The sequence below is a fragment of the Alligator mississippiensis genome, chromosome 1, assembly GCF_030867095.1.
Source record: "Alligator mississippiensis isolate rAllMis1 chromosome 1, rAllMis1, whole genome shotgun sequence".
NCBI classification, from domain to species: domain Eukaryota; kingdom Metazoa; phylum Chordata; order Crocodylia; family Alligatoridae; genus Alligator; species Alligator mississippiensis.
The window spans coordinates 95,792,791-95,808,743 of NC_081824.1; the positions used below are offsets into that span (position 1 = coordinate 95,792,791).

A 15,953-nucleotide genomic window follows, 5' to 3' on the forward strand; every position below is an offset into this window, starting at 1 on the left:
CACAGAGCCAGAATTTCCAGCTGGTTGGCTGGATTTGACCTGCAGGGTTCATTGTCACGACTGCCAGAACCCCTACAGTAGGTGGTGGTAATACCCAGTGTTTTGATGAAGCTCCAGAATTCAGGGAGTTAACATCAGTTGTTTCCCCTCCTTACCTACCTCTGAAATCAGTGTTTTAGTTGCCCCTGGCAACTAAGGTAGCAGAGGAATGTTGTGGGGGGAAGAGGTAGTGGCATTAACTTCTCAAACTGCTGATACAGTGGCTCTAGCAGCTATGGGAATTGATGCCACCACTGCCACTCATGGGTCATCCAGCTTTGAGAATCCCCAGGACACAACAAGTTTTTAAAACCTATGTCTCTAGAGCAATGAGATCTTTGTAGCTCTTTCAACCTCTTGTGGTTATATTAGATCAGACTATTCTCCCTAAGTCTGTCAGGTTCATACAGGACTTAACATATTCAAACTGTGTCATTTAAAAACTTCTCCATCAGAGGCTATTACTGTGGTCTTATTTAATAATAAATACTTTGCCTTCTATCCATTTTTCTCAAAGCACTTCATGAATATTCATAAACGTGGCCATAATAGCCTGTGGAACAAAACTTCCTCATCTCCAAGATGAAGACAAATTGCAGAGTTTAAAAGGATGTTGTTGATTTGAAAATTGCACTTCTATCAACTTGTTTGCTTATTAGTGTTACCAGTAATACCCATATTCGTTATAAGACTGTGGTGAGAAACTTTTTTGCCGTTTTTTTTGTTTTTTTTTTAATTTTCTGAATCTCAACTGCATTAGTTGCATTTTCTGTTAGTGGTTTCTGCTGTCTAGCCTTTCACACAGCAATAGGAGAAAGAGGGTGGGGGAAATATTTATTTGAGTACCAAGGATTTGGAACAGGTTTCCCACAGAGGTGGTACAGTCATCTACCCTGGTGATCTTCAAAAAGCATCTTGATGCCAATCTTGCTTGGGTCATCTGATCCCAGCAGTCTTTCCTGCCCAAGTGCAGGGGGGCTGGACCTGATGATCTGTAAGGTCCCTTCCAGCCCCCAACAACTATGAAATGATTATGTTTCCACACTTAGATGGAAATACAGTATTCTTATAGGTAAGATACAAAACAGACTGAAGAAATGTAAGCTTGCTCCTGGTTCTGCGTGGCCATGAAAGTCATTTAAAAAAGGGGATATTAACTTGACATTTGGCTACTTTTCTTGAACCCCATGCATCTGAAGTGTCTACAGTTTCACATTTTCTGGTTTACAAAATAAATAAATAATTTATATAAAATAAGCCAAATAATTGATGAGCCTGTGCCTTGGGTTCTATGGAATCTTTACCTAAATCAAAGTTCTTTAAGATGTGGTAATGATTCAGATTCACTTCAGGTTGCTTACAAAAACAGCATCTGAATTGCACCTTAATTAATCATCCTGTCAACATTCTTCCCTCCACTTATGTTTCTATCTTGGCAGATCTGTTCTCCTTTAGCATACTGTCAAAAAAATAGTCTTTTTAGAAATTTCTTCTAGCTGGTTTTTTTGTTGGACACTCGGTTGGTTCAAGAGAAACAAATCTCTGGGTAACTGGTGAACTTAAACTGCAGGTCCAAATCCTTTATGTTTCTTAAACATTGCATCTACTTATTTGGACTCGTTCAGCTTACTAGAGCCCAAATTTGTGCCGTAAAGGGGCCTGATTTTTCAGAAAATACTGAGACGTGCCAAAGGAGCTAGATCTAGTATGCTTATAGCAGGCTGTATTGTGTACTGTAGGTATACCATTATTATTTACCTGTTGCTTTGTTTATGTGCACCATGTTTGCCTCTGTCTGTTTAATCCAGTTCTTTTTAGGTGCACTGCAGTGTCTGTGATCACAGTTGTGCATTTCAGCATAATACAAATCCAATGTTGTGTCCAAATGCAAAGGAAGACTTTTTTGTGCTACTATTTAGTTGGTCTAATAAAAGATATTGCCTCTGACCCAAGGGTTTTGTTTGTCACACAAAACCCCTTTCATTTGAACTGAAATAGAAGAGAAGGTACGAGTCAGGGCAAATTGTCTAGTGCATTAACACAGCAAGAGAAAAGCAAGCTGTCCCTCACAGCTGCATTTGGATGTCTTAAAGGAAAAATGGGAATCTTTCACATTCTCAGTATACCTTTTATAAATTGTTCAGAACCTTTCTATAAGAAAGATCCTGGATCAAATTCAACCATGTTACAAGTCTGCACAGTTGCCATTGAAAGCTGGATTTGACCTAGTTCCATTCATAAGGACACTGTTCCTCTTTACGACTAATGAGCAAATGTAGGCTATCAGTAAGACTGGAGGACGAATAAACCACTGTATAGATTTTTGACATATATCCAAAATAGTATCTCAGCATTATTAACAGAAACCTTATAGTGTAAAGGAGCCTATTGGAATAGTATCTCATGAAAGGCTGGTGGAAATCTTGCAGTGTCCATTCAGCTTCATTGTATAGAATCCAAAATAGTATAAAATTTAGATAATAACACATTTTTACTATTACACAGTTCAGATGTAGCGAGTTCTCGAATTTTATAGTAAAGGAGACTTGGGGGGGTTCCTACATTATGCAGATGGCTTATTAGAGGTATACTAGGTTTGTTCTCTTCCCCCTAAAAGTTTCAGTCTGAGAGCCAAACCAAATCACCAGGAAAGCTTGGTTCCAGAGTCAGGTTTGCTCTTGAGATGAAATGCTCATTCCATATGTGGATAAAGCCATCTTGCTTTGCTCTTCTAATGACTCTAATAGTTCCAACAGTAATTTTTTTTTTTTTTTGTCTACGAGATGACAGAAGCTAACTGAAAGGGCTGCTTAGACTGTACTTTCTAAGGAAAGAGTAAGAAAACAAACTGCCAGCAGAGGTTAGGATGGCCATGATGACATCATAGTGTAGGGACACCTATGGAAAGAATATTCTACCGTTAGTGGTATTCTCTCCATGGATCAAAAGAATGCAATAATGTCTGACTAGGCAAGATTGTGGGCTCTAGGATCACTCTGGTGATTTTATGGATTATCTTCACCATTATCTTGCTAACTTCTTGAAGTAGCTATCAGAATTCAGAGAAGTTCTGTTTAGGGTCCTAACAGGATGCTGCCCCATTCACATAGTATTTGTTTAAAAATGTATGAGCTGTCCACAAGGGTGCACTCTTTCCCCAAAAAATGGGATTGGTGACCACTAAATATCCCATACCTGTGTTCCATAGAAACTGTATTTAAATATTCATGTTTACTATAATATTAAGATTGTCTTCACTTCCCTGAAGTAAATGGCACAACCTGGGAGAAACTTCTGTTAAAGAATCTAAATATGAGAAGAGCTTTGATATCCCCTCTTATCCATAAAATAAAGCACTCAAAGCACTTCACAGACTTTCTGGAGAGATTCATTCCACACCACGTTCTAAAGCATAGTAATTATTCAGTAGCATAGGATCGTTCACACTCATCAGCCTGCTCTGGGAAGCAAAGCATACCTGATAGGAAGCAGAAAGTAATGTGAACAATACTCTTTAAATGGTGGCATATTTTCTTCTACTTCTTTGGAGTTATTTAGAGCAGCATCGGTTGTCGCATTACTTTTGCAGCTTTTATTTCAAGCAAGATTTTGAATCTTTGCAGAATGGCACAGGATTAAGTAAAACACTACAGTAATCAGTCAAGATTAAATGGTTGCTTCTGTGGTTAGTTCATTACTTTCTAACACAATATACTAGTTCATAATTTGACCAGCGAGTTCATTTGCAGCTTCAACTAGTTACGGTTTGTAGCACTAATGGAAATAGAGTATTCAGCACTAGGCAGTGTTCTGTAGTAACACTCCAGTAATCTGGACAGGTTGAAAGTTAAGGGATATTTAAGGAAGTCACTTTCATTCCAGGAAGATCTCTTTAAATACATAGCTCTGAAGAAAATGGAATGGGGGTGGAGACAAAGTCCTCTACAGGACCAGCAAAAGATTATTTTTTTCTTCGAGAAAAGAGAACTGAAAATGGTGCGACAAATAAATGTTTCAGATAATGGTTTATTCATTTTCCTTATTCTAGGTTATGCATTGGATCCCTCTATAGATAGTCCTGAAGTTGCCACTAAGTATATTGGTTCTGTAGAAGAAGCGGAAAAGAATCAAGGTAAACCATTTTAAAATCTGATATGAAACTAAATGTAGTCTTAATTGCAACCTGTTATGTTGTGTTTTGATTTTTGTACTAAATAAGTAAATAGCTGTCATTAGATACAAGGACAGTATCGTCAAATGTCTGGTAATGACACTGGGAAAGATGCTCCCTAGAATGTAAATGTGAATCTTAGTCCTCCAGGGTTTTTTTCTACTAAGAAATTAAATTATAATTTGACGTTAGAACATAGCATATTTGTTCATATACAAATCAGTATTAAAGGCCAAGTTTTGAATTGAATTAGGCTTTGAATCTATCATTTTGCCATGATCTGAGCTAAAATTATACTTTTTTCTGCATTGCAGTAGCTGCTTAATCATCTATCTTGCTCAGTGATACAAGGCAAACAGATCAGTCCTGGTGAACAGAACATTACTTCTGTTTGCAGCCTTATCACTACTTAGCAAAACATAGTTGTTCGGGGGTTGTTTGGGTTTTTTTTAAGGAAAAGCCACTGGTAAGTTGCCAAGTGGTACAGGCATGCTGAATATATAAGAGAGTGACTGCCAGAGGCAGAGAAGGGCCTGTAATTTAATATTTTTCTATAATATGTACAATGTTTTGGTCTTTGTGAAGTAGTTTATTTACATGTAAAATTGTGCCTAAGTAGACTTCATGGGTAGTAACATCTTCCCTTTATAGCTCTTTAAGATTTGTTCATCTGTGTAATTAAGCCACAATCATGTACTTTGTTCTGTGGTTAGTTCATTACTTTCTAACACAATATACTAGTTCATAATTTGACCAGCGAGTTCATTTGCAGCTTCAACTAGTTACGGTTTGTAGCACTAATGGAAATAGAGTATTCAGCACTAGGCAGTGTTCTGTAGTAACACTCCAGTAAGAAAAAAGCCAAAAAAGCCGTAGCCATGTTTCCCAGGTATGTTGTTTGGTTTCACTGTTACATTATCCATAACTCTTTTATTTTCTACTCAGTCTTGCTCTCCAGTTCAAATGCATTAGATTGCTAACAGTAAAAGGTTATTGAAGTTTTTAAAATTTCAGATTATATAATTGTATTGACAGGTTTTGTATGCACTATATATGCTTTAACATCCGGAAGTCAGTCACTCTGATTGCCCATGGTATTTTTCTTAACGTTTTTTTGCAACAATGAAGTTCTAAAACTGCAAGCTAAGTTCCAAATGTAAAAAAAAATGTAAAAAGCATAGCAATTCATGATAGATTAGTATGTGTGTGCAGTTTGTCTAAAATGGACAAGATGTTTTTATCCCTTCATTGTAAGAAGAGAAAAAATGAATGAGGATTCTCATTCTTTCTGTGGTGATTAATCTTTATGAAAAATCTGCTAGCAGAATAGAGAACTTTATTTTAAGAAAAAATAAGGTTTTTGCACTTTCCCAAACTTCAAAGTGTGTAAAGCATTAAGCAATTAAAAATGCCTGTTCGTGCTGTTCATATATGTGCAGAAAGTAATAGTGATAAATGTGACTCCTACAAAAAATCATGACTCATGCATAAATGTTAAATAATTAACAACAAACCATCCATCATAGCTATAATTTTAGAGTGTATGTGTTTGTATGTATGTATTTATTTATTTATTTATTTATTTATTTATTTAGTTTTGGTATGCCGGCTTTTTGACTTTCATAAGTAGAGCAGTGTTGTAATCTAGAGCATCTTTTGCCTTTGGATATTTATTTACATTTCTAAACCCAAAACAGGGATCTATGTTCTTGAAATTAAAGAAGACACAAATGTCAGCATGTAAAGCGCTACATTTCTCCTTACAGGTTTAACGGTGTTTGAAACGGGGCTAAAGAAAACAGAAAAGAGGAAGAAATTCAAAGAGAATGATGCATCTAATATTGATGGCTTCTTGGGTCCATGGGCAAAATACGTGGATGAAAAAGAAGTGGCCAAACCTTCAGAAGTGCGCACTTTTTTTTTTGTTTTCTTAAATCAGTGTAGGATGGGAATTGTTAGCAATCCACTGATATACTGGGCAGCAATGGCAGCAGTCACTTATGGAAGCAGTCTTGTGTATCCACACAAGCCAGTGTTTCTAGCAAGAAGAAACAGACACTTGAACAAAGTGCTCTAGATTGGAGAATTTGGAAGAAGGCTTTAGGTGACATTTCTAATATATTTTGTTGGCTTTTGGACAGCTGCTGTAAATAATGAAAGCAAGCAGGAGGGAAGGATGGATAAATAAACTAACATGCAAAAGGGAAAAAAATGACAAGTCGCTGACACTTGAATATCATAGAATGCATGTAAATAACTCTTTAAAAATTCTTTCCAGGGTATATATTACTAAGCTGTTTTGATGTAGGTTAATATGAACATACAGGAAAACCTATTTAATTCAAAGTGCAAAGGACCAAAAAAAAGCAACTTCAAAATAAACAAGTTTGAAATAACCATACAGGGTAATTTGCATATATGCAGATTGCCACAGTATGTACAGATTTGCTTGTGCAAGAAGCCACGCAGATATTAAATAGAATATTAAACAGAAAAACCCCATTGCATAATCATTGTTTTAGTTTTATGTAAATTGCATTAAGTTTTAGAATAATTTCTCAAAGTACTTCCACTTTACACAAAGTGAAAGCTACTCAAGGTGTTATTTCAAAGCCAAAAGGCTTGTAATTGATTATAATGTGGTTCATGGGACTTGACACCCCCCCCCCCCCAGTAGAGTCAATGTCACATTATGGCTTGATGACCCCACAACCCAGCACTGGTCAGTAAGTAAGTATACTCCAGTTACTTGCCCTCTTTTCTCTCCTCCTCCCCCCACCCGCGGATCCACCTGCTAATTAGCTCCCTATTCATCACTGGAACCAGGTGTTCTTGTCCTAAGTCCTGGGACCCTCCAAAAATTTATATGTAGGTGAGGCATGGGGCCCCCTTGTCCAGTTCCACCTCATGGAGAGCAAGGCCACCCTAATCACATGTGACAGCTCAAGGGGCAGGGGGGCAACAAAGCCTCTCATCTCCACAGATGTTTGGTGAGGGTTACCGGACATTTAAGGCTTATAAACAAATAGGACTCATCAGAAATGACAAAAAAGGCACTTTTCAGCTGTGGGAGTGAAGTGGAAGTTGAAATGTAGTTGATGTAGCGGTTCACCATGAGTTGAAAAACTCTCCAATATCAAACTAATGAGGTTTTACTGTATTTCTGATCACCTTTTGAACAAGCATATGAATTCTCTTAATTTAAACAGTGATGCAGTTCAGGATTTTGTCATGAGATTCGCCAGGGGGTAATTGCTGGGTGAAAAAGTCAAGACAATACCTTGTTTTTCTAGGAAGAACAGAAGGAGTTGGATGAAATAACAGCAAAGAGACAGAAGAAAGGTAAACAGGAAGATGATAAGCCTGGAGAAGAAAAGACTATATTACACGGTAATGCCATTTTTATAATCTTCTTTCATTTTCCTTATTCTGCTCTCAAACATTTGCTATGCTTATTCATAGAATAATAGAAGATTAAGATTGGAAGGGACCTCAGGAGGTCATCTAGTCCAACTCCCTGCTCAAAGCAGGACCTCCCCAACTAGATCATCCCAGCCAAGGCTTTGTCTAGCCAGGTCTTAGAAACCTCCAAGGATAGAGATTCCACAGCCTCCCTGGGTAACCTGTTCCTGTGCTTTACTACCCACCCCATAAGAGAATTTTTCCTAATACCTATCCTAAACTTCCCTTGCTGCAACTTGAGGCCTCTGCATCTTGTTCTATTATCTGTCACCACTGGACACGTCCAGATGAGCGCAGACGTGCTGTATGTGGCACCTTGGATCTGTCTGCAGAACCACACACCACATATGCAGGCGTTCCCCACCTTGCTACTTTGCAGCATGGGGGTGGGATGACCCTGGGATCTCCTGGGGTCAGAAAAACCCATGCCAAAAAAAAGCGGGACAGCACATGGCATCAGTGCACATCACCCAAAACTGGAGCCCGGCCAGCTGGAGCCATGCTCCAGCTGCTGGCCAAGCTTCCTGCTGCAGGAGTGCTGTGGCTGCAGCTCCCAAAGGCCCCCAGGACCCCAGGTAAGGCTGCTGGGGCCAGCACAGTTGCTGGCCCCAGCCTCCCCTACCCCACTCAGGGTAACCTGCCACGTACCAAAGCACACGTGGCACGGGCATTCCCTGGGGACAAGTAGCAGTGGCACAAGGTGTGCCACTGCTACTTGTCCCCAGGGAAACGCACATCGCCACTCATCTGGACACACGCACTGAAAACAGTCTAGCTATATTCTCTTTGCAGCCACCCTTCAGGTAGCTGAAGGTTGCTATTAAATTCCGCTCCCCTCAGTGTTCTCTTCTCCAGACTAGACTGGAGTCTCGGCAGAAGCCAAAACCCTACAAAAGGAAGTTTTTATAGTAGTGAATACCAGTTTGAGGCTAACTGTTAAAGCTTTTGAAGCTGGTATATGAACAGGTGGCATTTCTACCTTTACTTCTTGCAGGCATTAATCCAAATTTTTCCCCTCTGGAGATTTCTTTTACTGTTAACTTAATACCTTTCAGTTAAGTATTCTCACAATGTGTGATTATGATTATGACTGCTCCTTCCAAGACCTCATTAGCCCTGCTCATAAGGATGTGTGACATAGTGTCAGCCATGCTGTTGCCTTGCCTTGCTGAGTATCCAATTTAGAAATATAAAAGGAGTTGGAGTTAGACTGTCCCTAAGGTAGAGAAATAAGGAGCAGAACTAATGAGGTTTTGGAGGGAGCAGTCATAATCATAATCATGCTTAACTAAAATACTGTATTCAGCGAAGAAGCCTATCAACTGTGGGTCTCCCTTCATTGGTACTAATTCCCTCATGCAGGCAAAAAATGTAGTTAGAATCTTTTTCTTCTCTTCATAGAAGAGGAGATGGATATAAAAGAGATCGGTTTTATTAATAGCTTGTGCTATATTAGCTAGCTGGTTCAGCAGAAAATGGTGTTGAACTGCTTGTTCTATACTTTTATGTGGGATTATATTGGAGAAAACAAGTGTGTGACTAGCAAGTCATCATAATCCCTTTTGCAGAGATGTGCATCGTTTATTTCGAACATGAACAATTATTCTTGGGCAGAAAATTCACTTGAAGTTTTAAGGCTGAATAGATCTAAACCTTCAACCAAAAAGGCCTTAAGGGTTCACTTCTCTCAAACACAAACCAGCTGTAAATTCCAAGTTAACTTTCAATTTTAGGAGATTACCTAAAACATTCAATAGCCTGCATGTCCATAATTAAGGTTACTTGGACAGCCTTCCTTCTGCCATGGGAATTTCCAGAAATGGAGAGATTCACTTACCCAGCCATTGCTTCGGTTAATACATTATTACCTACTGTTGGAACTCTATTCTACTCTGAAATGTCTCTGCCTAAACATAGGCAGACAAGGTTCCCTGGGTGAATTTGGTATCTTTTATTAGACCAACCCATATAGTTGGAGAATAGTTATTAAGCAAGCTTTCGGGTTCAAAAACCCTTCATCAGGCTAAGGAAGTTTCAGCAGTTGGTGTGCGCTCTTCCTGGATGGAATGAAAAGTAAAGAAGCCAGAGACTGGGCTGGGGAGTCAGTTGCCAGGCAGATTGTAATGTGTCAAAAATCCAATGTCTATGTTTAGTCCGTGATCTCTAGTATCCAGGAGGCTGATGAAATGGAGTTCATAGGCTCGTCTCTGGGAAGTGTTGTGTAAATTTCCCTTGAGGATCAGGACTGAGAGATTGGAGAGAGAGTGGCCCTCCTGTGAGAAATGTGCCCCCACCGGTAATTGGGTATTTCTGTCTTTGATAGATTTCTGGTGTGCGTTCAATGTGGTGCGCAGTTGTTGTTTGCCTAAACATGACATTTCCTTGGCAGAATTTGGTCTCTTTCTGGCTTGTTAAGCAGTGTTTTAATACACTCTTCCTGTGATTGGGCTGGTCAGAAATTATAAATTACCATGTTTTGCATTTCTCATTAAAGACACTAGAGTTGTATAAGTGGCAATACCCAGATTTCAACTCCTGTTGACATCACTGGAAATGCTGCTATTGCCTTGACTCCAGAGATGTGGATTGAGATCCAGGAACCACATTTATCCTGTAGAACCTTTATTATTCTTGATAGGGAATAATTCAGGAAAAAAGGTTGATGATCAGATTTTAAGAGTTTGTAGGACATGTATTTGGAAAAACTTTAGCTGTACACTAAACATACTTGGTATCAAATGATGGGGACAATACTCCAAGGAATACTTCTTTAGGTCATTTCAAAGAATACTCTTAATGCTTGTGATATTTAGATTTGTCTATGTGAAATCTTTGAACATGTAAGCTGGCTGAATGTTTGAGTACTTTGCTTTTGGTTTTAGTCAAAGAAATGTACGACTACCAGGGGAGATCATATCTTCATGTTCCTCAAGATGTTGGAGTTAACCTCCGTTCTACAGTACCACCTGAGAAATGCTATCTTCCAAAGAAACAAATCCATGTATGGTCTGGACATACAAAGGTAGGGAATACTGGTTGGCTGCAAATAAGGTGACTTTCTATATAAAGCTCTTACATGCATTGTGGAGGTTATTCTTATCAATATCTCTGTTTGATACTTTCCTCTTTTCTTAAACTAAGTCTGAAAAATTGGGTGCACCATGAATTCTAGGGCATCTGAAATTTAGTGAAATATAGTACCTCATAGTGTAATATCCTCTTATCTTATCCCTGCCCACTATCCCAGTAGAGTTCAAAATATTGGTACCCTGAATAACTTACCTTCCAGACAGAGGACAAAGAAGCATGAGGGGCAGGAGAAAGAGTAAAAGCATGGAAATGGAGAATGTTGACGGGCTCTGGCAGAGTTGAGATGGGGAAAAAGACTGCTGAGGTGGAAAGGGGCAGAGAGGTGCTATTTTGGAGAGAAATGGGAGATGCATAGAGAACCACTGACATGGGAGACTGTTGCTGGGGTGTATTTAGAAGACCCTTGTCTGTGGGTATTACAGAAAGAAGGCAGGGTAGATTTGCACCTTTTAAACTAACCAAAGTAGATAAATATAACGCAAGATTTCATGCGCTGAAGCTCACTTCATCAGATGCAGTGAAAGGACATGCAGAAAACAGAGTATTAGAAGGAGAGAGAAATTAAAATTCAAAAGACAAGAGAAGGGAAAAGTAAGGGGAAAGGCAGCGGGAGGAACAGTGCTGGGAGAAACAAGAAAACAAGCAATATAAGCCTATAGAAGCAAGGAGTCGCAAGCTAATCCAGATAATGGGATAAGAATCCAAAGTCCCTGTTTAAACCATACTTAACACAGTCAAGTTTGGATTTTTTTTACCTTGTTCTGTAATCTCTGATTAAAATTAGCTTTTAAAAGTTTGCTGTCTGAGAATAGCCATCCCAGGTCAGTTATGAAGTGTCCAGTGAGGTTAAAGTGTTGTGTCCCAGGCTTTGCATCTGCCTGCAACTGGTCTGTCAGAGCAGTGTTCATTCATTCTGTCACATAGATGTTGTTCAGTCTGTACAGTGTAGACTGCAGAGGGGCAATGTAAGCAGAAGATGATGTATATGACATTGGTGGAGTTGCAAGTGAATTAACCTTTGATATTATAATCAGTGTTATTTGTTCCAGCGATGATGTGGGGAGTTTCACTGTTGGAGCACAGAAGGCATTTGGGTCCATTGCAAGGCCTGGTGCCTCTGTGAGACTGCGAATTAGGTAGCCTGTTGCTTGAGAGATGCCATTGGAGGCTGGGGGTCTGCTGCCTCTAAGCCATAACCGGTTTGTCCCCCATGACTTCTTTGAGATGGTCATCCTTTTCCAGAAGAGTTTGGAGGTCATATGTCTAAGGTGTTCAAGCCAGGGGCTGTAGGTGACAACTAGAGGAACTTTGTTGTCCTTGTCCCAGGGATGGTATTGTAGCAGGTCAGAGTGGGGTCTGAGTCTAGCATTGTTGATTTGAGTGGCTGCAGTTTTGGGGTTATAGTGTAGTTGTAGGAATTCCTGTTCTAGATCCTAGGTGTGCATCCCAGTTGGAGGGGTTAGAGCAGGTTCAGTTGTAATGCAGAGCTTGGCTGCAGACATTGGATTTAGTGGTGTGTTTGGAATGGAAGCTAGTGGCGTTAAAGTAGCTATGGCAGTCCGTTGGTTTTTGATGCAGTGTGGTGGCAATGTGGCCATTGCAAACCTTCACTGTAGTGTTGGGTGATATCTTTCGGGGTTAGTTTGATGGAGGGGTGGAAGTTGTTAATGTCCTGGTGAAATTTCTCTTGAGAATCTTTCTCCTGTGTCCATACAATGAAGATGTCATCAGTGTACCTTGAGTAGATCAGGGGAAGGAGAAGGCAGCTGCGGGGAAAGCTGACTTTACAGTCTGTTATAAATACGTTGGCATGTTTGAAGCCAGGTGTATGCCCATGGTAGCACTATTCATTTGTAAGTTTAGTTGCATACAAGGACAAAGCAGGAGAATGTAATGGCAACAGAAGCAGTTTTCTCACTGGGGATAATGTTCTTTATGGCTTGTAATTGTCCTTTTGAAGGATGTTGGTGTACAGAGATGTAACATCGATGGTAACTAATAGGGTGTTATCTGGAGGCTTGTCAGTGGAGATCAGTTTCTTTAAAAATTTGTGGTCTCAAATACCTGACAGCTCCAGTGGCGTGCGGGCACAGGATAGTCCACATAGCCAGAAATTCCCTCCATGATGGAGCCAATGCCAGAGACAATGGGATGGCCTGGGTTGCCAGGTTTGTGTATTGTGGGTAATAAGTAAAAGTTGCCTGGCCTGGGCTCCTGGAAGGTAAAGGCAGTAATCGTGTCCTGTGTTTTCCAAGGTAGATCCTGTCAGTTCCTTCTGGTCTTGTGCCTTGAAATAAAAATAGTGGGGGAGGCACACAGGGAGCTTGTGGTGGAAAGAGGGGTGTAAAGAGTCCCTTGTGTATACATTTAATAAAACTCTCTGGGATTTCTATTATGTTAAGTTGAGGGAGTTTTATCAAAAATGCTTGTTCATTGAACCTGACACTTGGCAGAAATGTGTCGGTCTATGCCATTGAAATAGTAACCTGGAAGTTTTCTCGTCGGGTGGAAGGAAAGAGTTTTACCCCAAAGTAGCCAATAGCCTGTTAAGGCAATCGCCAAGGAATTGTGAAACAACAAAATTGTGAAATTGGGAATCCTAAATTAGAGAGAGAAATCAAATATGCTTGCTTAAAACATGGGTCTTCAATCTGCACATCTGTCTTTTGTTACTAGAGTGTAGCAAGCTTCACTTTGCTCCTCATTGTGACTGCTCACCCAAGTAAAGTTATACATTTCCATTAGTGTTTTCAGGGCCAAAGTCTTTGCCTTTGTCATCTCTCACAAGGTCAGAGACAGAAGTACTAAATCTTAGAGAGGCCTCAATATTGGTCACACTGCTGTTGTATAAAAGCCATTGCAATCACAATTGTGAAGGATTGGGTATATGACAAAGAGGTATGATTGACAGAAGGCAGAGCTTCTACTGTGATAATCTTTTGTCAAAGCTATCATTAAAAACCCACAAGTTGTATTTCTTTCCCAAGAATTGCCATAGTAACGTGGGTTTTGGGTTTTGAAAGAGGAGTACGCACACAGCTGTTGCAATGAATCAGGGTTGCCCCTGGCTGATTTATCAGTAGCAGTTGTTCAAACTGTATTGCTTTGCTGAAAGGCAAGTGTGAAGGAAAAGTTCTGTATAGTTATGTTTTAGTGGTGTGTAAGGGGTTGCCCTAAACACTTTAGAAAAGAGGGAGTAGAATTAGGAATTCAAAAACATTCAAGTTTAACTTATTTTTTTAATTATAACTTTCTTTACAGGGTGTTAGTGCAGTCAGGTTATTTCCACTCTCTGGCCATATGTTGCTGTCTTGCTCCATGGACTGTAAAATTAAGGTGAGTTGGTTCTAAACATCTCTTCATACATGCATTGAATTCGCAGCATTTTAATTGAGCTGAACTTCTGTTAGAAACGGTTCACGCATCTTCTGTTTTAAGTTTGCATCAGGCTAAGATAGTCTCTCTGAAGCAGGATTATCAAATTCCACCAGCCAGATTGGGCCTGCAGTCTGCCCTGCATATAGGATGCCCTGCACCTGGCCTCACTCACCATGTGCAGTATGCACCCCAGAGTGGGATGCTCTGCATGCGAGACCCATTGGCTGGATGATAGGGCTCCATTGGCCAGATATCTCTTTGATACCCCTACTCTTGAATAACCCCTTCCCAAAATGGTTGGATAGACTTTGTTCAACAAGTCAAGTTGACCATTACAGACAGCTTTTACTAGAAGAAATTCTTCTGCAAAGCTAAGTTTTACAACTGGCTAAAATGTTGGCAGGAATGAGGGTTTTTTGTTGTAAAAGTTCTGCTTTGAGTCTATGAAACTGGAAAAATTTATGAATTTTCATTTGCTGCTGTCTTTTGTATGTACTCATACAAGAATACTTAATTGTGTGGATTTGGTTTTTTTTAATGGTCAAATGAGAATTTTAGAGTTGGCTGTTTAAAGTTTAATGGCCATATTTTGCTTTCTGTTGAATTGTTTGAAAAACTTCTGTCTTGAAATTCAGAATTATGATAATTTACCAAAGGTTGATTGTCATTAGTCAGATTTGTTTAAGGTGTTTCACATGCTTATAGCTGTTTTCTTACCACATTCTTCTTAAATGTTTTTACCATTTTAACATCCTCTTCATTTTCTTTTTTCCCATCCCAAGCTATGGGAAGTATATGGTGAACGAAGATGCCTACGAACATTCATTGGTAACTTTTTAATTTCTTTTCTTTTCTTTCTTTTGCTGAAGTCTTTGTATATTAAAATAGCTTCCTTATCACTTTGGTGTGTGGGTCAGAGTCATAGAGTATATGTAAGCATCTGAGAGAAACATCAGCTTTTCAATATAATGTTGGCAATGACAGTTGCAAAGGCTGCATTTGTGCATGAGTCTCACTGTTTTTAATCAGTGTATTTAGTGTTTTAGACTATTAAAGAAAAGTATACATTAATCACGTATAGGTTATTAACCAGAACAGAATCAAATACAGCTCTTGCTTTTCTCTACTTTGTTACCTATTGCTCCCTTCAGGCCCCTTCTACATGTGCAGGCAAATGCACATGTGGCATGGCTGGAAGCACAATTGTGGGATTGCATATTAGATCCCATTGTGCCTTAATGCTGCTTTAATGCTGCTTGCACCAGCAAAAAACAAGCCCCTCCCCTTAACTGAGGGGCTTCCAGCCACAAAGGCATCCCATGCATCCTCGTGGCTGGGAGATCATCACTGTGTGACAATTCCCCCTATCCCAGAAGTGCGTGAAACCCCCAAGGCAGGAGGATTGCCACTGGGGTTTTCCACATCTCCATCCCCCACCCTCATCCCCATCCCAGGAGTTATACACACCCATGGGACTGGGAGATTGTAGCTGTGCCCTGTGGCTCCTGGAACCCAGCTGGGTCCCGGCATCAGGAAGAATATCATGGAGACCTAGTGTCTGCAGCTGTGGGACTGAGTCCTGGCAGCTGTGGAGTGCTGCCAGGACCCAGAATCCACAGCAGCTGGTGCTGAGAGTGCCTAGCAGCTGTTGGACTCACAGCCCCAGCTGGGCAATGTGCACCCCTGCTAACAGGGCCCCCAGTGACAGAGGAGATGCTGCTAATGCAAATTAAACCACATGCAAATTAAAGCTTGATAGCAGCCAGCTATGAAGTTAGTACACATTTTCAAGTTCTAACTTTATGGCTCGGAG

The 15,953-nt window shown here is 40.0% G+C and overlaps 1 protein-coding gene across 1 annotated transcript in view; it reads left to right on the top strand.

Moving 5' to 3' along the window:
• CDC40 (cell division cycle 40) overlaps positions 1-15,953 on the top strand; it is a 75,621-nt gene that overhangs the window by 41,317 nt on the left and 18,351 nt on the right. The window contains exons 4-9 of the mRNA XM_006269915.4: positions 4,088-4,171; positions 5,977-6,116; positions 7,504-7,600; positions 10,555-10,694; positions 14,024-14,098; positions 14,923-14,968. Of these exons, the coding sequence (XP_006269977.1) occupies positions 4,088-4,171; positions 5,977-6,116; positions 7,504-7,600; positions 10,555-10,694; positions 14,024-14,098; positions 14,923-14,968 (582 nt within the window). The remainder of the gene's footprint in view (positions 1-4,087; positions 4,172-5,976; positions 6,117-7,503; positions 7,601-10,554; positions 10,695-14,023; positions 14,099-14,922; positions 14,969-15,953) is intronic.